The following is a 23,497-nucleotide window of genomic DNA, read 5'->3' as shown; positions in this document are numbered from 1 at the left end:
ACCGCGAATTACCTGATATTTAATAACTGACAACAGGGACCTGTAATGAACCATACCCCAAAATAATTTTCAATTATTCAGAGGGATAATAATAACAATTTGAGGCCCTTATTTATACAACTCGCAGGAGTGCAAACAGAAAATGGTTGATAAAATGAAACACATGTCCACTAAAACACACATCAATGTAGTCCAGGGGGCAATGATTGATTTCAATAACCAATGTCACTCAAACCTCACATTCATTTTCGTAGCTGACATAGCATAGATTAGCATAGGACTCCCCAATCGGTGGGGTCTCCGTGTCCCACATTATACAGGGTGTCCCAGCCTAAGTGATACAGACCTCCAACTCCAAAACTATCGGCCGAATGCAAAATTTCAAATATGGAAATTGCATTATTTAATATAAATTGTCCAAGGAAGGAAAATGGGAAGAATCCTGATATTTTGGGCCTAGAATCCCAATCGAGACCCTCCGTATCGATTTCAAGAACCGCATGGTGCTTACTGCATCAATGGGACCGAACCGAGTTTTCTCCTTGAAAATTAGCAAACTTCGAAGCTTAATGAATTCGTCTTGAAAAGTACTATCGCATGGTATAACAAAAAATACATAGTTCCAATTTGAAAAACGAAACTTGACCATCATATCTCGTTAAATAACAAAGTTAACAAAAATTCCGTATTTGAAATTTTGCATTTGCACTTAGGCTGAGACACTGTATGTCTCTCAGATACCAAACCCCCCGCTGCCAGCACATTCATATTTCTTTTGCTCGTGGTTTCGCCCGAGTAGCCCCGACCACCGGTGTAATATGATGCTCACCGATTGATACGCTTCTGTCGAGTGGTTTTTTTTTTTTACTCGGACCTCTGTCTCTTTCGCTATCTGTCCTTTTCTACGTTCGACGCTCGACACCTGGCAAGTGTAAACACATAAACACCTCGAGTGCAATGTTTTGGGTCTCCGATTTTGCATGCCTACTTCCGTCGATATTGTATGTTCTAATGTTTTGCCAACAAACTTCGAGCGTAGAGAAGGACAGCGAATGAAGAAGAGGACGGAGCGACATGCAAAATGGCGACCAACACCGGGATTATTTCGATGAGACAATATGTAGTAAATATGATGCGAATTACGTCGTATTTGGTCTCGTTTTAATCAGAAAAATGTCAGGAATGCGATGGTAACAGTTTTACGACAATAACGGTAACAATAAAAAATGTTTGATGGTTGCATTAGCATTGTCTCGTCGAGATATCCGATCCCGGATCATGTTACTGTCCATTTATCGTAGAGAAACTTGTGCATTTAAGGAGGCTGTTGAATTATATACAATAGACTGCCCTAGTCGCAACAACCGTTCTCGAGCGCAGGGTTCGCAACAAGACCATCGATTTTTCGTGAGGTAGATACCCCATTTTTTGCGACGCAAACTTCCGCGAGACATTGTGTCTGTCTTGTACCTCATCTGTGACGTTACTTCGGTGACAATTATTGTTGTCACGGACTCAGCCCCGGCAGTCGGTAACAGGAGTGACACTTCGAAAGGCGGCGTGACGGAGAGTGGAAGAAAGAGACGCGTCGGATGAGGAGATTCGGTGGTTACGGGCGAAGAACGAGGACGGAGAAGGGGAGAAGACTGACGGATATCGTGATGAAGGCGTCCTCCTGTCATCTCTCCTCTTCCACCTCGCCAGGCCGTCGCCCCGCGGCATCTCGACCCTCCGCCGACACCCTTTCCTCACTTCCGCCAGTATCCGCGCTTCGAACGGTTCTTCTCGCGCCGCGTCCGGTTCCAGATGCTCCCATGGAACGTGCACCAGACGCGAATCGTCCGCAACGTTAAGCATGGAACTTCTCAGCAAACAAAGCGTTTAGTCGAGTCGAGCGCCAACGATACCTCATCGAGAGCCGAGAAGAAACCATGAAGTGTTACTCGTACTGTTTCGTTCACACCAAGAACGATCGACCAGGTCTGTACGAAATGTATACTTCCGTACGAGGTGTTCGGCGAGGTTTTCGACGAGCCCATTCATTCATCGAGTGATTTCGAGCAAGAAAGTTCGGGTACGATATAGGTCTCCTTGTTTTGATATCGAATTATATGAAAAATAAGATATCGAGGGTACAGTGTCCATCGAGGTATTCGACAAACTTTAACTTTCGACAGATGAGTCTCTAATGGGTTTAAATTCGCTAATTTGTACAACTATACCACGAGTCATTGAAATGTAATTTCTATTCTCCTTTCTTAGTGACAATACATTGTTGCCACTAAGAAAGGAGTCGGAATTTTTTGTTTTTAAGTTTATGATGTCAGTAAATGGATTATGACAAAAAAAAAGTGAAAAAAAAGTTCCCAGAGAGTTCTGCCCTATAAAGCATTTCTTCCTTAACGAAGATCGAGAAAGATGCGTCCATTGTAAAGATCCAAAGTACACGGTAGATCAACACCAGTAGCGACACCGTTACAGGTGTCAGTTGCGTGCGCACATACATTATCTACCACCTAGGTAGCAGGTAGCGTTGGTACTTAGCTCTGCGAGAGACGAAATGTTTCCCAGCGGTTATTGAACGTCTTCGGTTTGGGCTTCGATTATCGACTTCCTCTCGCGGTCAGGCTTCGCGCCTTTTACTGGATCGACGTGTCGCGCGATGAAAAGTCGCTAATATGCCCGAGGTTTCGCAGAAGGACACGAAACGGGTTTGTGGATTTTCGCCTTTTTAAGCGGGAACAGCGGCAGCAACGGCAGCACCTACGGCAGCTACGCATCGATCATCACTGTCGCCTGTTGCGCGATCGGGTGAACGGACGGATGGGCGAGCGAGCAAGCGAACGAACAAACGAAGGAACGGACGAACGGTCGGTCTTACCGGACGTGTACCCTGTCATCCATCATCCAGTCGTCCTACCTGCATCAACGGACGCACCTACGGCGCGACCGCGCGCGCTCGATCATTAATACCATTCGGTCAAGTACGCGCGACGCGGCGACTCGCTAGATCGCTTCCCCGTGCCACGGCTCCAATCCACTTCGGTGTCGCGAGAGACCACCGGCGGCAGCACCGTTAACCCTTTGCACTAGACGACATTGTGTCTTAAAAAGTTTCCTCAAAGGTTTCTTCCGCTTTATTAGTAAGTAGTGCATCCACGATATTTAAGCCGTTCATTGCAGAAATCGATTAACTCCATAAAACAAAAAAGTTGAGAAACGCGACGAAATAATGTACATTGGCCTCTGAAAATTTTGTCGTTTAATGGTGTTAATCTGTATTATTCAGGAAAGTTATTATAAATATAAAAAGTTACGACTACACCGAGTGCTTTGACGCTTAAATCGAAGATTTTTCAACAAGTGGAGTTAATTGATTTGTGCAGTGAACAATTCTTCAATGTGAACCAATGTCCTCCGCGATAAAAGTAATGCACTTAAGATTTAAATCCGTACGAACCTCCGAAGTAAACAGACCTCTTGAACCTCTTTGTCTAGTCGAGAAAGGATACCGACGCGACGGCTGCCAAAATTTCGTGCTAAAACGTTACGTCGGACGTTCGTTTAATTTATTCGCGTTAATCCGAACGTTAATTACTCGGGCGTAACTATGTTTACCGAGCAAACCGTTTCTGACCGATCCGGGGACACTTTTCCCGCGAGATTCGGCTTCTCCGTCGCCAAGTAGTAGCAGTCCATCACTCACCGTCGCCTTTGCGAGGCTGTCGCTTCGTCATCTTCCACTTTTGCGTCCCTCTTTTCCTCTTCGTGGTCCAATGTTTCCCTTCCTCTTTCCACGGTTCGTTTCTTTCGCCGTCTTCGTCGGTTTCTCGCTAACCAGCGCCGAAACGATTCTCTTCGGATGCTTTTCGTCTCGCGCGAACACCGTCGCCCGTTATCTTGGCGCGACGAGTTCGTTCACTCGCCCGTAGCCAACTCGTAGACAAAGAAGCTGCCAAACATGACGTAGACGCGGTGCAACTTGACGCGTACGCGTCTGCAGTTGAGACTAAATCGATTGGCTGCTCCAACCCGCCGATCGCCAATCACGGCAGTCAAGACTCTATACTGGAGACCTGGAAAGAATACCTTTGAATGGAATTCAGATTCAACGATGAAAGCTCCCTGGTTAACCATTTCTTGGGTCGTATCTATATCGATGCGTTTAGCGAAAAGAGGATGTCCTAAGCTTTCGGAGAAACGAGAGTCTAATTTCTTTCGAAACCGAACTTCTAATTAAAGAGCACATCGCGCCAAGTAAGATGTTTTGCACGCTTCCTGAACATTCCTACCGATTAGCGGAACTGTCCATTATGATTCATGGTAATTAACAGTAGCAGGGAAGGCTGGTCTACCAACAATGAATAATAGCACTGCTATTATGAGTACACGATTAATGAGTAAAAAGTCGGGTTTCTCTGGTATCGTGAACATCACTCAGAGGCAGAGTAGCATTTATACTCGTAGCTGAAATGATTAAAAGTACCAAGGGAGAAGGAGTATTTTATTACTATTTCCTAGCCGATTGGCTCGCACCTTAATAGAAACAACTCGACGCAATACAGCTGATTTTATACAAGAGGTCTATACTACAGGTTTTCAACGATGCATTTCATTGTTGGTCGACATTTTATGTCGAAAAATGCAACTTACGAACCACAAAATACGTGTCCCTCGTTCTTTTCGTGTCCTCGTTATAGCTATCCGTCGTTTACGGTATCCTGGACCTCTGTTACGCAGAAATAGAGGGAAGGGGAGAACAGGCGTCAGCACGTTTGGGCGAATACACAAGTGGTAGAACGATGGGGTAGGTTCTCAGTGGCCTTGACCGACCAGTTGATTTCGTTCCAAATATAGCGTTGCTCGACTGGAGCGTCGCGAAAAACTAGGGGCTGAACGCGATGTTTGAAAACTTCCATGACCCAGAATACTGACCAGCAACAATTAAACGTGGTTCATGTGTACATGATATTTGCATGCGTCATATGGTATATTCTATGCACGTAACATATATGCGCCTGATGTATGCGTGTTACTTACTTATTTTACATTATTCAGATAAACATGTACACGGTTCTTCAAGAATAAAGGTTGCGGCTATCTAACGCACAATTCGCATTATACGAAGTAACCAAGGATAGAAGAAAAATGAATTTCCATAGAATGCTTAACGTGTCTACATAATGAAATGCGAAATATTTCCTGTCGCAACCTGATAGGGTCGATACGGAACCGATATCGGAGCAATAACACGAAATGATCCGTAACTTTTCCGGAGCCACTTCTGCCTATAACAGTCCCAAGTATATTTTTGTTCATCGCAACCGTTTCACCAAGACCGTTTCTATAACAGTTTGAAACGGTTATTTTCGGGGTACCTTCAATCCGCGGTTCACGGCTCGATGAAATAGTGGTCGAACGGAATGGAAGGCACGGGACAGAGCTTCGCGGATTCCGCCACGTAATATTCTCCGGCACTCGGCGCGGCTTTGTTACAAAGAGGAACAAGAATTTTGCAACCGAAACACCAGTCACGGAAATCCAAGATCTCGAGGCTTGTCGTTTCGAAGGATGACGCGAAAACAGTCACGGGAACAGAGCGAGACGAAGGAAGACACCGTGGCAAGGACGTAAATGCGCGTCAAAGAACGCGCGGATACAGAACCGACAGAGAGAAAGAAAAGCAGAGCGTGGGCGTAAATGGAGGGAAGACGACGATGGCGGAGAAAAGCAATCGTGCGACGCGGATTCGGGGTTTTCACGGGCTTGTCGATCGCGCGAGATTGAACGAGGCATGTCCAAGTGCCGCGACTTTGGAATATCCGTGGAAAATTGAAGGAGAGAGCCCAGCGCGCCGATTCCGCCTCGAATAACTTGGCGCCAGCCGCGCCGTTTAGCGTCGATTGTTTTTCGCGCCCTGCGGGCTGAGGGACGGTGGTCCTCGACTTCTGGAACGTATTTTATTTCTTATGGGATACCCTACGTATCATCAGGTCGCATAAACGCAGTCACACTTCTGGTTTAAACCTGTTAGATCATCATATAGAGTGGTCACACGAAACTCTATCAATTCTTCTTCGATAGACTTGAATGACGAGATGGGTGTTCCATATTCATGTACAATTTACATTGAGAGGAGTTCTAATGTATTCTTTTCGTGTGGATGGTGCTGACTGTTTATGGAATACGGGTTGAATCATCGACGACTGACTTACATTTAGTTAACACCTAAATTAATTCTCGCATATATTCTTCTGTTCATAAATATGCGGATCAACTTCGCTGAATAATTAATATACACCGTAAATTGTTATTATAAAATGTGTATTACAATCTAGTACTATACTGTAAACTGAATACAGAAACACAAGCGATATTTATCAATACATTCGTAACATTTTTTAGGTACTTATTCCAATTAAGGAAGTGTCCACATACTCGTGAACGGGGATGTATGTCAGCGACGAAGGTGATAAATAGTAATACGTATTATATTTATTTAAATGACCACTATGCCAGGTAGTTTCAGTAGGTGTGATAGTTTCAGATAATTGACAAGCAATTGTCCCCGGTTACAAAGTACAATTGTTAAGTTACGGACCAGCCGAAAATTTCGCACGGACCGGACGCGGCGCAAGAACGTGGCCAGGAACGCATCGAAGAACGCGTGGGGCGACAGATCGAACGTCTTAATCGGGGGGGCTCGGCAAAAGGGGACGAACAGCAGTTGGGCATTCGCGAGACGAACGACGTGTTTTTTCTACAAGAGGTGGAATCGTGACGCGTAGGCTGCGGCCCGCTTGGAACGAGAACGATGGAACGCGGCGCGGCCGGAGGATGAGGGGAGACGATTCGACAGGCTGATGGAGTGAGTGTTGACTTAGGATAACAGTCGCCTCATCGGTCAATCAGTCAGGTAGACTACCGTAGGTCGGTGCTCCGTCTTCGGTTCGGGGCCTGTCGTCTCGTTCGGACGGCTAAGTGACTCACGGAATACGACCACCCGACGATCCGGTTGGAAAGACAAAGCGATTCGAAAAAGACGACGCAGAAGAACTCCGAACGTGGGGAACCGAACAGTAAACATTTGCATCAACGCGCGAACGCGTCGTTCGATCGGACAACGGGGCTGGCCGAGGGGGAGGAATCGCGAATATGTGGGATAGGGTCTCCTCCCCCTAACCCAAGAAGAACAAGAATCTAGAACAACAGGACGGGAACGGTTCGGCTGTGCCTCATTGGAAAAGCGACTGGTCGTTAATTCTGGCCTCTCCGATTCGTGTCCCTCCACCTCTTCTTCTTCCCTCGCCGAATACATCAGGTGAGCGGTGGAGGAACCGATGGACCAAGAGATGCCTCGACCTCCGGTTACCGGACGGAAGCGGTCGTAACGCGAGAATTATCGGCGAGGGCGCGAACGAACGCGTCGCGAGACGGTGCTGCTGGCAAAACGAGAGTACGTCCTGAACGGGCTTCGAGGTCGAGCGAGGATTCGAGAGCCGGTTGCTTCGAGAGGAAGAAGCCGTCGGGTGGAAGATGGCGAGAACGAGCGAAAGGCAGAAAGAAGGACAGAGGAAGGAGAATGGATTCACCCGTCAGTCACTCTCTGGCAGACCGCGAGAGAATCACAATGCGGAGCCTCCCTTTGCTCTTCGTCTCTCTTCGTCGTGCCCACCCGCCCGCTCGTCCGTTCGTCCGTCTGTCTGCCCGCCTGTCCATCCGTTCGTCTCTTCGTCTGCCTCCTGTCACTCTCCTCGCCAGCCTCCCGACGGTTCTCGCATCAGGAATTCATCTCCTCTCCTGTCCTGTCCTGCCCTGCCTTGTCCTCCTCCGTTGCTCCTTTTGTTCCCCTCCCACTTCTCGCCCTCCTACGCTCTTTCCTTCCTCCACGCTTCTCGGCTACCTCGTCCGCTTTACCCCGCCGTCGACACCCCCGCCCCCCACGGATACTCGTTATTACGCGCCGTTTTATTTCCGGTTCGCTGCTCGCGTTCAAGCTCACCGTGGTACTTATTGGCTGTAAACCAATACTCAAACCCACTGGAATGAGCCGAAGATGATGGAGCATGAATGAACTGTCTTCCAAACGGATAACGAGTCATTTTAGTTTAATTATGACGCGACAAAGGCTGAATAACGAACGGAGTATTACTTCTCGTAGCGGTGTTTGCTGAGTTTTTTTAACGATGGAACTTGGTCCGCTTTGGATGCGAGTTTTTGGAGCAGGATCTAGTCAACCGTTGACCAAGGAGTGGTTATCCCGCGCCAGATGGTTCGATTGTTCTAGTTTCAGTTGCTCGTATGTCTTTAGGGGTACGTTGCATTTATTTAAATCTTATGAACTTGTGGCGAATGAAAATAAATCTCAATTTTTGTATCTGAAGGGTGGGCAATATGTCCGTTCTCTAGGATTTGCTCCCTTGAAAAATGTAATTTTTGTGCTATGTCACCTAAGGTAGCAAAACCCCTGTATTGTGTTTTCGTCTTTCTCCAAACTAACCGAACCAAGGATCATAATAATTAGTCCTCCTTTCGTTATTCGATTCGTCAAAGCAGGCGCTGAAAGTCTCCGTTTAACTTTAGTCTGTTGGATTGTAAGGACAAGTTTATTCTCGGATGTTTTCTGACCGATATAGCCATGCGCGACAACACCAGGGGAATTACCCTTGCTCTCTTGAAATCGTGGTACCTGTGTGTTCACCAAACGGTGGGGCCAAGGTGAGCAGCGGCCGTCAACGTTGAAAGATGGAGACGGCGATAGCGCTCCAAGTAGACGTTCGCGCTTGCGACGAAAAACTCGTTATCTCGGTTTGCCCGGCAAACAATTACGCTTGCCGCGGGTCCGTCTGAAATTTTCGCAACGCGCGCGATGTTTTAACAACCGGTTTAATTGCTGGCAAACGCGGCTGATTTAACGCGCGTCGATGGCGCATAAATTTAGACCGGACGGGAGTCGACGCTACCGTAAAGCTCGCCCGTATTAAAATTTACGGTCCTGATCATCTTCGCCGCTTTTGTAGCGCGAGGTGGTGCACGCAAGAGCGATCCGCCGGTAATATTCCCTCTCCTGACTCGGGCGCCGGCGACTTCTGACGTGATTTCTTGGTTTACGACTTCGGCGTCGGAGAAGCGCGTGATAGTACGATGGAATAATTTTCTGAACATTTTGGAAAAATTGTAACAAGTGTGTAATATAAATACACTTCAGCAATCTCAAATAACAAGATTATTGTTCGTTATATTACGTTATAGTTCCCAAAATAAACAATGAAAAAAATAATAATGTGACGGATTTGGAGAAATTACGCAACGAAACGTGAACTCCTCTCTCATGGTTAACACCAGTTCGTTAGACGAATTGTTCCCGCTATGACGGTTCGACCTTTACGCACGTATATTTCAACATTCTCATCGCATCTCGGTTAAATAACTATTGCCAGATTCCTCGGAATGTACAGATTCGTGTTACGTCATCTTTTCTATAATGAGTACAAAAAACGATCATTTTTTCGCCTATCAGTCTATTGCAATCGACTCACGAATGAACATCGTATATTTTCTATTGGTTGTCGATCTAAGTGGCGTCGATTGAATTTTTTACAATTCCTACAATTACGAAAACGAACGACTTTAAAGGCGACTTTGAACACTCTAAACTAATCAAATCTTCGAGCACCGGACCAGGGCCATAACGGTGTTCTCAGGCAACACAGACCAAGAAATTGTCACGTTTCGTGAGCCAGTCTGCGACAAGTTCTTGGATCGTGTTATAACCTCGAACGCGGCTGAAATACCAATCGGTTCGCTGTTGAACGCGCGATCCAGCTGGTACGTCGGGGCGAGCTGGCTTCTCAGCAATTAGAAAGCATCGATCTTCGCGTCCCATCGTCCAAAGGAGTCGCGAGCGTGACCAATGTGGCTGCCGAGCGGCTCGCGGCATAGCTCGTACACAGCACGGATATCGTGGTACCGGTTAACCGGTGCCATGTACCGACACGTGTACGCTAAGCCGCTGGACCGTCCGTATTCAGACCTCCGGAGAGCCGCACAAGGAGCAGATTCGCAAGGAATACACAGCATGTTTGATAAACGACAGAACTGGCGTTGTAAGAAATGGCCTTATCGGTGTACACGAGCTGTTCATTATCGGACCGATGTAGTCCATCTTCCTTTGTTCCGAAATACAACAGATTTACGTTCAAGTGTGACCGAGGTTTTCAAAATAATCACGATGTACGAGTGCGGTGTATTACATTGATTACATTACGTCCTCGCTTTTTCTTCGTGATACCGATCTAACGTTGTTGAAGGGGTGTAAGATGGTTCGTGTTCGTGGATTTACGCCATTTTCATAACGAATACTTTTCTTATTCCATTTAGCAACTGAACTCGGGTAAACGCGTTCATTAAGAAATATTGCCTCTTAGACAATGAAACCTTTCTTACAAATAAAGTCGATATACTTTTGAAGCATTGCTCGCAAGAACTTCATTCTTCAAAGAGAGGTGGACTTGTACCATTCTCATAACGAAGGGCTCGAAACGCGAAAAATATACCTGGAAAACGAAAGATGTAAACAGAAGAGCAGAATATGCAAGAAAGTGAGAAGGAGAGAGAAGAGACGTAAGACGAGTAAGAAAAGAAAAGGGACTTTGAGGAGCGGAAAAAGTCGAGCGAGGAAGGCAAGAGGAACAGAAGGAGAGGATTGGCCGATAAGACTAATTATTGTTGCGCATCGTGTACCGCTGGTGTATTGGCGCGGCGTAGGAGGGCGACCGAAAGAAACACGGACAAGATTGTTGACCAAGGGGGGATGGATCCGAGATGTGGATGTTGGTACAGGAGTCAAGCGTGCGCGCATGCACGTATGTACGTAGAGTCTGGTTTCATGGACGGAACGAGCAACGAAAGCGTTGGTACCTATCTACTAATATATCCCTATGGTTGGTGAGGCGCAACGTTTGGCTGGAGCCGAGAGGAGCGGATATCGTGAAGCAGCGATCTCGGAGTCGATGTCAGGGCCCGGCTGCTTTCAAGCTCGGTACGCCACGCTCCTTATTCCTCTCGTATCTATCCAGAGGCCTGAATATGCAACCCTGCGCTAGCCTCCTCGTTAGCGGTTCACCAATGGGGATACGAGATCTTCGGCTCGCGCCACCACTCGCATTCTATTCCATCCGTAGCACAGGGGGGCCCCGCTTTGGCTCGTTTCGCGACCATTTCCTCGATACGTCACGATCGTCCAGACGCCTTCGACTTTTGCTGCCTCGAAAGGCTCGGGGACCGAAGAAACCGTCAGGAAGCTCCTGGAATTTGCGATAACTGGACAAAATTGGCGAGCTTGGCGCTGAACTTTCTCGGTACTGGTTTGGAATTTATCAAATTTTATGAATTTTAACTGTCGGAATTTTCTCGAGACTTGATAGAGGGGAATGTGATATCTTCTCAATCCTTACGTGAAACGCTGTATTCTACAATTTTTTGGTGCAGGTACATAAATAACCTCTATACAGAAGCCATCATGTCAAATTTCATAGATTTTCGATAAACTACTTTCGAGATATAAAATTACATACATGCATGAGTACGTACAGTACTTGTATTAATTCTAGATACGATAGAATATTCGGACAAAATTTAATGGCTTCAATGCTTCGTTTACAGAAGTCTCTATACAAACTGGCATGGTTGTCTGATAAGCTACGCTTCAGTTATAAAGTTAATCACAGTCATACATGAATAAACTTTACTCATAGATATATTTATAATTTAATTTCGATGAATTTCTTTAATAGATATAGCGGATACGAATACTTATAGGACTGACTGTATGCACACGCAAAAAATGAATATATGCATAAGCATACAAATAAAAGAAGAACGAAGGTAGAAGAAAATAAGAAATTTGTCTTCCATAAATCCAGCAGAGCTAACTCAAATGTAATGAAATTCAAGTCCGTGAGGGTTCTCGAGTGACCCCAAAAGTGGAACTTGGAGGATGTCGTCCTAGGGACAAACAAGAGTAAAGAAAGTAACACAATGGGAATAAAAAGAGGGAAGGAAAGAAGTAGGGTGGACAGGAAGGTGCAAAAGGTACGCGTCCGTTTTTACGCGAAGCGAGGCGAAACGAGAGGAAACGGGACGGAAAGGATATCGAGGATGTTCGAAGCGGGCGGAGCTGTCCGCCGGTGGTCCGCCCTGGTCTCTCGACTTCTCGCGTATCCCTTCTCGGTACGAAGCTCGGTTCCAGACCATTCTCGGGCTCTTCCTTTTGTCCCGGTTTGTTCTCGTCTTCCTCGTTCACGGCGTCGACGTTGGTCGTCTTCGTGGTCGTTGGTCGTTCCTGCTCGGAGCACCTCCCGTTCCAGGCTGGATCGCTGGCCAGCGGCAGGCAGCCAGCAGCTCTTCCATCGAATCGTTCACGGTCGCGCAGGGCTACGGAGGGCCGCTCCGGATGAGAGAGACAATGGACAATGGGGACATAAATCTGCGTAATTAGTTGCCGATGCCTCCGCGGATCAATGCGCGATCTCCTTTCCCTCCTTCTTCCGCGGCCCATCGGCGAACAAACGATCGTTTGGTTGGCCAGTCGGCAAAGTAGGACGGTGCTCTTCGTCCTGGTTGTCCCCACCCTCTCGAAAGGGAGGTGTGCAGGCTCCTTTCCGCCTCTTTCGCTTTCTTCGGTCCCCGAAGATCGGGATCCTCGGGTTCTCGAACGGGGACGCGTGACTCCGGAACAAGATGGCGATCGTCGCGTCTCGGGACCATCCTTCTGACCGGCCACGTTAAGTTCCCGAGTATGTACAAACTAGAGAAGACCGGAGCAAAGGGACTAGGCCGCTCGATCCATCCAATATATAGTAGTAAGGTGTCACAAAATCATGGAAACTTGAATAGTTCTTCAATCGCTGTTTTACGCCAATGCGTTCCAATTGTCACTCGTTCTCGTCATTCTTATGTTTCTCGTTGACTTTCTTTGTCGCGCGGTTAACTTTTGATGTGAGCCGCGATGAACACTCTGTCGTCTTTTTTTTTTTTAGAAGGCTGTGCATTCGAATAAACAAATAAATTGGTTTCTATGTTTGTGTACCTAGGGATGTTCGCCATCTTATCTCGTTTAACTCTACCTTTGCACCCTTCATCGAACAGATGGTTTAACTTAGTTTTGCCCAGCTATGACGATTCGAGATCCAAAAAAGCGCAACCTACTTCGACGAAACGTTTCGACGGCGAGAACGATACGATGGCCGACCCCGTAGTTCGTTATCGTAGGTTCAAAACGATTTGATTAAGAATCATAATACGGAGAACGGAAGTCTCTGGCTGGCTCGACAATGGCCCACCGTGATCTCGCTCGACGCATCCGATGCAGCCTCGCCATCGACGCGTCGTTCGCAACGTCGACACAGTCGTCGTCGTCGTCGTCGCGAAAGGCTGATAAATGAACAGATAGCGCTATTGTCTTGCTCTTTGCGTCGTTCCACCATTCTTGACACCGTCGTTCCCAAATTCTCCCTTCTATTGTCAGACCCCATGCTTCCTTTTCACTCTTCCCTCTTCTTGTTTCTCCCCCGCTCCTTACTCGTCTTCACCTGCGCGATCGTCCGTCTGTTCGACGATCCCTGTAACGACTCGTCGTGTTACGAGTTGTTAAACTAATCGAACGTCTGGAAATTTTCACACAACACTAAAGTATCGTTAAATACTATTTAACGATAGCACTCCTCAATTTTGAAACAGACAAAAGTTAGTCCCCAAATATTCTGTTATGTTAGTATTAGATATAGCATGCTTGTCTCCCACCCGCTTAGATTCGCACGTAGCACGCAATCTGTATATTTTTCTTACAGATGTTCAATGTTACATCTAGACGTTGTTGATTATCAGACGATGATGGTCGTTCACATTCGCGATTAAAAAACAAATATGAAACTAGCTATACAAGTATACCAAATAATAGTTCCTACGAATAACAAATTGTTTATCGAGAAAAGGTATTTAATCGGTATTCAGAAAAATTTCTAATGCTATTCCGTGTAATTTTCGCCTAAATCGCGATTGGCTCGTAAAAGAATATATCGTCTCGTGTGTACATATACCTTGAACGTCCATCCTTCGTTACATTTTCGGAGATAAATTCGGTATAAATTTACGTGATCCTTTGATTTTTCGTTTCAGGGGAGGACGGAGTCGAAGGCTCAGGGCCTGGCACGGACCTCCAAGGGGAGGAAGGCGATTGCGTGGAGGATGAAGGGCCGATTAGCCCTAGCGAGAGGGGTTGTGCGGCTGCAACCAAAGAGGAAGAGGATGGCGACGCGACCGACGAGGAGGACGACGAGGATGCAACGCCGCCCACGCCACCGCCTTCCGCTACCGCGAGATTGAATCCCACGATTTTAAGGGACACGGGACCTCCCGACAGGTAAACCACCTTGCTTTTCGACAATTTTCTCCAACCGCATATCGATGGAACGTCTCCGAAACTTTGCAACGGCGACGTCTAGACGGAGGCCTAGACTGCAGGCGCGAAGGACAAAAAGAAGTATGACCGTAAATTTCGACAAACGCGGTCCGCTTCAAACTCATTAGCCGGTGCTTTACCGAGGGCTTCATCGTAAACCGCCTAAATCAACGAGAGCGATGCTGCTGTGCGCTTTGAAGTCGCCGTCCTGGGGTTCTCGTGTACACACACGGGTATTCTCGTTGTTTGAGCGCAACGAATCGTCACGGATCCGTAACGTGCGCGAGCGAGACGCGGCGAAACGCTATTAACACTTTGTGGTCGAGGCAAATCCGAACCGAGGCTGCCTACTTGACGCTGGTTCGTACGAATCAGACATTATGTTTAAGAACCTGTACGTTGGCCAACAGGTTCGTGTTTCTCAGTATTCGGTACATATTTATTTCCTTTGAAAAATACATGCAAGTTGAACGATCACACGGAACGTCTATTACGGATTATCAAACTTGTATACTAAAAATGGGAGGGTAAACATCCCCCTTTATTAGTAATTCTCTGCTACATTAACTGCGCCCAAAGGTTGCAGTCGAAGCATTGCCAATAATTAATCGACTCTAAATAGAAGTTTGAACCTCTTGGTCTCGGATGTTTTAGCGTTAAGATACCCCGCAACGTAAGAACGCAACGACTGCATAGCACCGCGAGTAGGCCGCTAAGCGATAATTAGTCGCGAAAGGAAGCTCGAGGGACGAAGGCAGAGGAGACAACAGCTGAGAGGGAGGCAACGCGACCGATAGAGACGGGCGGAAGGGGTGGGAGTAGACGAAGGGATAAATAAGCCGGTGCCAGACTGATATCAGTGACTGCCGTGCGACGTCACACAGCTAATAGAGATAGGCACGTGTTACGCGTCGAGCTGCGCGAGGCGATCCTCGCTAACGCCGTCGGTGACACCGCTTCGGTACCGTTTTGCCGCATCACCGCTTGCCACGGGGGCGGTGGATGTGTGTGCTGGGGGCGGCGGGTATGTGTGCGATGGTGGCGGGCTGCGTCGGTGGCGCCTCCGTGCCCCCCGCGCCGCGCAGCCCCCGAAAACTTCCCCTGCATGCGTGCCGGTGCTCCCCTTTCATCTCGCGGCACGCATTCGGCATTCAGTCAGGAGCAGTCAGTTACGAGCGGGCCGTCGACAAGCCTGCAACCTCGCGCCCGGCGCTCCTCGCGACGATTACGCGAGATTCGCGTCGCGTGCTCCTATTCCACTCGAGAAGTAGTATCTGCCGCGCGAACCGTACTGGGTCAGACGTCGCAGTCAGCCTTCCCGACGCGAAGCAACTCGACGGTGTTCACGTTTTACTCTCTCCTCGTACCGCGCACCTCTTAACCCCTCAAACGTCGCTTTAACTCAAATGCAGTGGCATTGGGGACGTACGCGGCGAAGGGTTAATACAGAACTGTTCTTTCTTTCTTCCTGGGATACCTGTGTTCGTGGCCCCGTGTCCGTGTTTGCGCCCGCGCACGCAGCCACGCCACCGATCATCACCCATGGGAGAAGGATCACGACGATCCACGCGCTCGTAGGCCTGTACTCGCGACCGAGTACGCGTTAACGAGCCTCCGACAGGTATCGATTGTTCTCGCGGTTTTTCCGCGAGTACCAAGATCGCTGATCCGACCCGTTCATCGGCAGATGGCTGACGCCGCAGTGACACAGTGCCCGCACAAATTGTTCGTCAATCGTGACTGACACGCGGGAGTGTCGTCGGTCAGTGTTGAAGGGAGATGAAGAAAATTCTTGAGATGAACGAGGTCTTTAATTGTTAACGATTCTCGAATACCCATTGGTGATTTCATATTGATTTTAACGCATCGCTACAAGACTTTCAAAATAAATTATTATTACCGTATATTAACAAGGAAAGAGCTTTCTTGCCAATCACAGTTGTACCTATCAAAGAGTAATATTGTAATCATATTAAATACGTACATGAAGTCATCGCTATTCTTGCAAATAAATATAAACATTGCATCGATCACTTGTCGAATCAAGAATTGAATTTGTATTACAAAATGAAATGTTCCACAATGAACCGAGAAATAATAATAGCGTGGCATCGCGCATAAATCATTCTTGCGTTTGAGTTTTATATTATTAGAATAGAGTTTCGCACATATCTGATGTCCAGGCGTTGACCATTGTCGCGAAAGCGATTTGTCAGACGATGTTCGGGTCGAACGGTCGCGACGTTGTTAACGTTGAGGGCGCAATCTTCAACCCTTTCGCTACGGATGAGTTGGTCGGTTAGTTCTGGCGTTGTACGAGCGTAACGGATGCCTGCGGCGGGAACAACGCGTGTCGCTGCGCGGTATTTAATTCATTTTACCCGTGTTGGCACGAAGTGGTAATTAAATAATATATTCTACAATATTCCGTGTAGTTGCAACGAGCCGTTTACCGTTGTTAAACGGTTTCGACTGTGTGTTCGTGGCTACCTTCGGAACAAGGGACGTATAATACTCCGAATACTCTCGTACAGCTTATTACGAATTCTAACGACTACATTAAATGCTTTAAATTTTAATACGACAGGCCTTGTACCTAATTGTTTCGAATAACAAATTTATAGCACTTCCATTGATCGACGCATGGGGTAGACTACAAATAAATTAAAGAATGATTAAAAGTATAAGATATGAGGATTTTAAGATAGAATTACGTTAGTAGTTTCAGTAAAAAATAACTCGAAGCGATAAAGTTCCTACGCTATTCCGTCGAGCTGATTTCCCGCTCAAATGGAATTCCTTGTAGGACAGTCTGGGATAGATCGTATCGTCGAGAAAACTTAGAAAATAGATCGTTTTTAACGATATCTGTAAACTCTCAATGTAATATTAATTTTGTACATGCTCGCTATTTCTAAACATTTTTGGCGCTAGTAGCATGGGTGCCTCAGCTCAAATCGCATTATCGTAAATGAAGAGTAACCGCCTGAAACGGTTAGCAGTAAGTTTACTAACAAATTTTAGAGTTTCCTAGCTTTAATCCTATTTTCATCTAAGCGAGTTACATAAACCATATCTCGTTTATCCTTACAAGTGTGCTTGCAATATAGATTGCTTTTCGTTTTTAGAGTCGCATTTCGTACATTGTTTAAGCCGATATCGATCACTGGCACGGAATAAACGTAATCTTCCTCGTGTCAGTCATCCGACGGTTGTCCGATTTCTGACGAAAACCATCGATTTTTAACTCATTGATTTTCTTCGCGACTAGACACACGTCCACGTTTCCTTCCTTTTCCTATACCAGTCAATGTGCATTCTAGAATCGGTGAACCAGCAATAGATGTACCTAATTGATAACTCCGAAATAGCTATGAACCACCGAGAATATGTCTGGCAACTAGAATAACTAGTGTCGAAAAACGGCCAGGTGTATTTCTTAACCTGAAGCACATACATAATCATTACTTATGAATCTATTTCTTTTATTTTAAATACGAATCTCCGGTGTCTGATTTCTAACACGAATTAATATGTACTCGTTAAATTATCTACTTCTAAATATAAAGTAAAAAGTTAGCTCTAATAATTCTAACCAATTGAATATAAAAAAGGGTTTCAATTCATGTACGTTTCTTTTTGACGTGGCCGTCTGGGCGGACAGCGTATTATAATTTATATTATTCGCACCGTTAATTAAAGCACGTCATTCAATTTAAGGATGTCTTTGTTTGTATCAAATTTTACACGACAAGACCTGCGAAATTACGAAAATTGAATATCATCAACGCGAATATCAAATTGTTAAGTTTGGGTCGGGTGTTCTGGAAGTGATATAAACTGTAACAATGGATTCAACATTTTCTAAAAATGTACAATTTGTTTCCACTCGTCAACCACTATAATTTCTACCTGGTACTGTACAAAATCCACCCGGATCATCCCCCTCGAAATGGTTGCGACAGCGCATAGTAGCGAAAGGGTTCGGTATCCCCAACGAAATATTATCGAGCACTCTCGTCGACGTCACATAACGTTCTTCCCTTCTGTTTCATGATTCCAGAGAACCAATGAGTCCGCGCTGTCCCTCGAGAGATTCTCGGGAATCGTCCGGTCCGGCGACTGGTAGTCCACCGCCGCCCGCAACGAGGAGCAGCGCGAGTCCTGTCAGCCCGAGCGGCATCGTGCCCCTTCCGCTCGGCAGTCATCCTCTGCTACCGCCCCATTCCGCGGCAATGATGGCGGCGTATCTGCAACAGACTCACCAGAGGCTGCTGCTCGGACACTCGCCCCTGTCTCGGGGCTCGGTGTCGCCGTTGGTCTCGTCCTCGTGTTCGCCGCCAGCCGCCACTCCGGGTCTGCTGGTCTCGCCGAGCAGCGTGGGCGAAGTGTCACCATCGGCGACACCGTTGCCAGCCGTCCTCGACTTCAGCACGAGAAAGGCTTCTTCGACCGAGGACGACGAGGACGAGCAGATACTGAACCTGAGCAAGCCACCGACCCCCTCCTCGTCGACGGAAACGAACAACGGACCCCTGGACCTGTCCGTGCCCAGCAGAAAGCGGCCAGGTCCCGAAGACTCTCCGCCACCACCCGTGCGCAAGTCCTCAAGGTTAGCAGGTACCGCGGCGGCCGCGACAGCCCATCAGGATCCAACGCAAGCCGTGAGCGCGGTCGGTTTCGGCAGGCCCCCCGTCGTGTCGCCGTGGACGTCGCCCGTGGTGGCCTCTCACTTCCCCTATTTCGCCGCCGCGGTAGCGGCAGCGGCCACTAGTCAGCAGCAGCTCTCGCCGAAGAGCACCGCCGGCGTGATGGACCACCATCAGCTCTGGAACGGCAAGATGAAGCCGCCGTCCGCGTTGGAGAAATCGTACCAACCGAGCGAGGCGACCAAGGCGCTCGAGAAGATGTCCGAACTGAGCAAGTTGGGAGGCGAGGATCTGTTCAGGTCGTCGTCGGGTGCGACCTCCGGTGGACCAGGTGGTGTAGCGACCGCCGCTGGAAACGTAACCGGTTCGACGTCGGGCAGTCGACACAGCGCCTGGCAATCGCATTGGTTGAACAAGGGCGCCGATCAAGCAAAGGACGTGCTAAAGTGCGTCTGGTGTAAGCAAAGCTTCCCAACGTTGGCGGCGATGACGACGCACATGAAGGAGGCGAAGCATTGCGGCGTTAACATGCCGGTGCCACCCGCCGGATCCACGCTGCATCCCCAACAGACGAACGTACAGAGCATTCCGACGCCCCAGCAATCTCATCAGCCTCAAACGACGTCGTCGGGCAACAGCGGATCCGGTGGCGGCGGTTCCGCGACGCCCAGCAGCAAGCAGAGTCCATCCGAGCTGAACTTGCTGATCAAGGAGACGATGCCGCTACCGCGAAAGCTGGTGCGCGGCCAGGACGTGTGGTTGGGCAAGGGGGCCGAGCAAACTAGGCAGATTCTCAAGTGCATGTGGTGCGGACAGAGTTTCCGCTCCCTGGCCGAGATGACATCGCACATGCAGCAGACGCAACACTACACTAATATCATCTCTCAGGAACAGATCATCTCCTGGAAATCATCGGATGAAAATAAAGGCGGCGGTGGTGGGAGCGGTGGAAGCGGAGGTGGCGCTGTGAGCGCTGGTGGCGGTGGAAGTGGAACGACGGTCCCTGGCGGTGGTACCACTGGTCCTCACGGTGGGAACACCGCAGGCCCGGGTTCGGGAACGACCAGCAGCCACGTGAGCGCCGTGCTGACCTGCAAGGTTTGCGACCAGGCGTTTAGTTCGTTGAAGGAGCTGAGCAACCACATGGTGAAGAACTCGCACTACAAAGAGCACATAATGCGCTCGATCACCGAGAGCGGTGGACGGCGTCGACAGACGCGGGAGAAACGCAAGAAATCGTTGCCCGTGAGGAAGCTGCTGGAGTTGGAGAGGGCTCAGAACGAGTTCAAGAATGGCGATGCCGCGGCGGGTCTTGGCCACAGCCTCGGGAAACATGCGGGAAGAATAACCTGCGAGAAGTGCGGCGAGAAGATCGAGACGACCATCTTCGTGGATCATATACGTCAGTGCATCGGTGGGGGCACGGTGAGTGCGAATCAACGGAACTTTCTGAAGAACGCGCTCATGTCGAATCACTTGCCCGCGACGTTGCCGCCGTCCGAGAGCGGTCGCAAGAGCGTCAACGAGGACAGTTCGCCAGTGTCCTCGAGGCACCATCGGTCGCCATCCTCGGCAAGCGACGCGACTACTCCTGGCAAAGACACCCCAACCCCGACCGCCAACGAGACTACAGGCAGCTCTTCTCCTTCCGTTCTGAACGCCATCGAGAAGCTGATTGAGAAGAGCTTCGATTCCCGCGTCAGGCACGGGACGCCAGGCTTGCATCACGCTCAGCCTGGCGCGCCGATGGGCACGAGCATTCTGAAGCGGCTGGGCATCGACGAGAGCGTGGACTACACGAAACCGCTGGTGGACCCGCAAACGATGAACCTCCTGCGATCGTATCAGCAACAGCAACACCAACAGCAGCACTACTCGGCGAGCACGGCGGCGCGGCGGGAACGCAGCGGAAGCGAGTCCAGTTCCGTATCGGAACGAGGCAGCGGCGGTAGAACCGACTCGATGACGCCTGAAAGGCGTTTAGACCTGTCCGTCGGACATTCGGAGAGGCATTCCCATCACCATCGCGCAACACCCGACAAGCAGCTGACCCCGCAAAGTCTGACGTCGGGACGTCATCACCCGGCCGCGGAAGAATCCGGTGACGAGGAGTCGATCGCCTCCGCGACCGCCGCTGCTGCGTCAGCGGCAGGCTCGACGTCGGTGGTGGTGAAGAAGGAGCCCAGGGACGAGGAGAGCGAAGAACGAAGCGCAAACGACGAGGAGCAGTCACAGGCTCAGTCGAATCGGGACGTGTTCGTAAAGAAGGAAATCATGGAGGACTGTAGAGACGAGGAGGATCAGGGATCGTTCAACCATCGACGCAGCAGTCTGCACGAGGGTTCGGAGGAAGGTAGGGAGGTTCTCTCGCCACGCGTAAACCCGCCGACTCCCAGGTCGAGCGGACAAATGGAGCAGCTGGCTCGCAGTCCGTGCAGGAACAGCACCAGCAGTCCTACGAGCAGCGACCGATCGGTGACGCCACGCGGAACGCCAGACACCAAAGGATCCAGCAGTCTCGGGGCGCTTTCCTCCATGTTCGACAGCCTGTCGGGTGGTGGCAGCGGCGGTGGCGGTGGTGGAGGCGGAGGTGGTACGGGCAGCGCGGTCGATTCGCAGGGGCGCAAGACCAGCAGTCATCCGTTGGCTGCATTGCAAAAGCTTTGCGACAAGACGGAGACGAGAGGTCCTAGCGGCAGCGCTGCAAGGTCCGGCAGCGGTCCCGGCTCGACATCGAGCCACGGCGCAGCCGCTGGTAGCGGCGTTGGCTCGAGCGGGCCTGGATCGGGTACCACGCCAGGAGCGATCCTGGCGTTCAGCTGGGCCTGCAACGATGCCGTCGTCACCGCCGATTCGATCATGAAATGCGCCTTCTGCGACACGCCGTTCATATCGAAGGGCGCGTACAGGCACCACCTGTCGAAAATGCACTTCGTTAAAGACGGCGTGATTCCGGACCCCCTGACCATCGGCCGATCAGCCGCGGCCGCCGCTGCGGCGGCTGCTGCGGCTGCTGCGGCCGCGGTCTCTCAGAACACCGCCACGGGACCGCCTTCCGGTCACAGTTCTTCCTCGCCCCCGACGTCCCAGCGCAACAAGTCGCCGCCGCTTCCGCAGGCGAACGGCAGCCCGTCTCAGTCAGCGGCCTCTCCCCTCGAGGAGAGCCCGCACTCGAAATTTCTCAAGTATACGGAGCTGGCTAAACAGTTGTCCAGCAAATACGTATAGTCCGAGCCCCGTAAGTAGCGGTGCCACTTGTACATAAGTGTATCTATACTGTAACGACTGTAACTAGCGACCACCGGTTCGAGACCTTTCGACCTTCGAACCTCCGCCTCGACCGTCTATCCGTTTGTTCGCGATTCCGTTATCCGGGCAAGACTTCCGGGTGGTGATTAGAGTTCGAATCTGTGCCGACGAAAACGCTACCAATTTTCAACACCGCGAACCATCGAATCGTTTCGAACGTCATTCGGTGCGGGCACGTCTCGAAGGAATTGTTAGGACTCGACGTCTGGTTCGATCTTGAAAGTTTTCATTGATTTTGTTGTCTTCTTCAATCTTTGACCGACAAGTCTTAACGAGTTTTAACACTTCTAACGAGTCCTTCGTACTTTGCATAAATATGTATACAGATGAATGTATAAATTAGTTTCTAGAAGTTAATAAAGTTATTAATTTCGTCTTAAAAAGGTGCGGAGAAATGTAATAATTTATGAATGACAGAGTACACGAACGACAGAGTATACGAATTCATAAAGTCGTTCATTTACTCGTACAAAATCTTCGAAACTCATCGGAAATTTCAAGACAGAACCAAACATCAAAGTATCGAACCTCTATGACTCGATCGGTGAAGAACTTCGAGACCTGACATCGACTGATATTCAAACGAATTCCACTGTAACGTCGCAGATTCGAACGTATTCGATCGGATCTTGGGCCCACCGCAACTTCCGCTTCGTGGCCCCGTCCACTTTTTCCTCTCAACACTCTTCGTCTCCCTTCCAACCGATCCTCATCCTCTTTCGATCGCGTCCGATGCGTTTCCCGATCGCGTCCGGACCCGCGAATCGTAATTTTCGCGTGATTACTGCTCGATTCTCACCTTCTGGTCGCGTACCACGAATAACGGAACTTGTCGCCGGATAGTCGACCAACGCGGGCGTAGAAAGATAGCCGATACATCCGACGAGGAGGTGGATGTCGAACGTGCGTTAATTAAATTGTGATGCCACCATATCTCGCGGCACTGCTGAGTCAAGGGGCTCGGCGCGCGGCCAAGTTTGTGATTTTATAAATACTTAAGGACATTTACGACCGGCGATGAGAGGCGCTACGGACGAGAGCGAGCGAGCGCGCGAGAGAGAGAGAGAGAGAGAGAGAG

General features: G+C 49.1%; 1 protein-coding gene across 5 annotated transcripts in view; it reads left to right on the top strand.

Annotated features, from left to right (window-relative positions):
• The window catches only part of LOC128888808 (protein tiptop), a 143,863-nt gene extending 120,372 nt beyond the window's left edge, over nt 1-23,491 (top strand). For all 5 annotated transcript variants that reach the window (XM_054145953.1, XM_054145971.1, XM_054145980.1 and 2 more), the window contains 2 exons: nt 14,179-14,422; nt 18,525-23,491. In XM_054145953.1, coding sequence (XP_054001928.1) covers nt 14,179-14,422; nt 18,525-22,338 — 4,058 coding nt within the window. In that variant the 3' untranslated portion in view covers nt 22,339-23,491. The remainder of the gene's footprint in view (nt 1-14,178; nt 14,423-18,524) is intronic.
• The last annotated feature ends 6 nt before the right edge of the window (nt 23,492-23,497 follow it).

The sequence above is a fragment of the Hylaeus anthracinus genome, unplaced genomic scaffold (genome assembly GCF_026225885.1).
Source record: "Hylaeus anthracinus isolate JK02 unplaced genomic scaffold, UHH_iyHylAnth1.0_haploid 0, whole genome shotgun sequence".
In the NCBI taxonomy this organism is placed as follows: domain Eukaryota; kingdom Metazoa; phylum Arthropoda; class Insecta; order Hymenoptera; family Colletidae; genus Hylaeus; species Hylaeus anthracinus.
The sequence above is the reverse complement of the archived record's forward strand: the minus strand, read 5'-3'. Positions and strand labels throughout refer to the sequence as shown.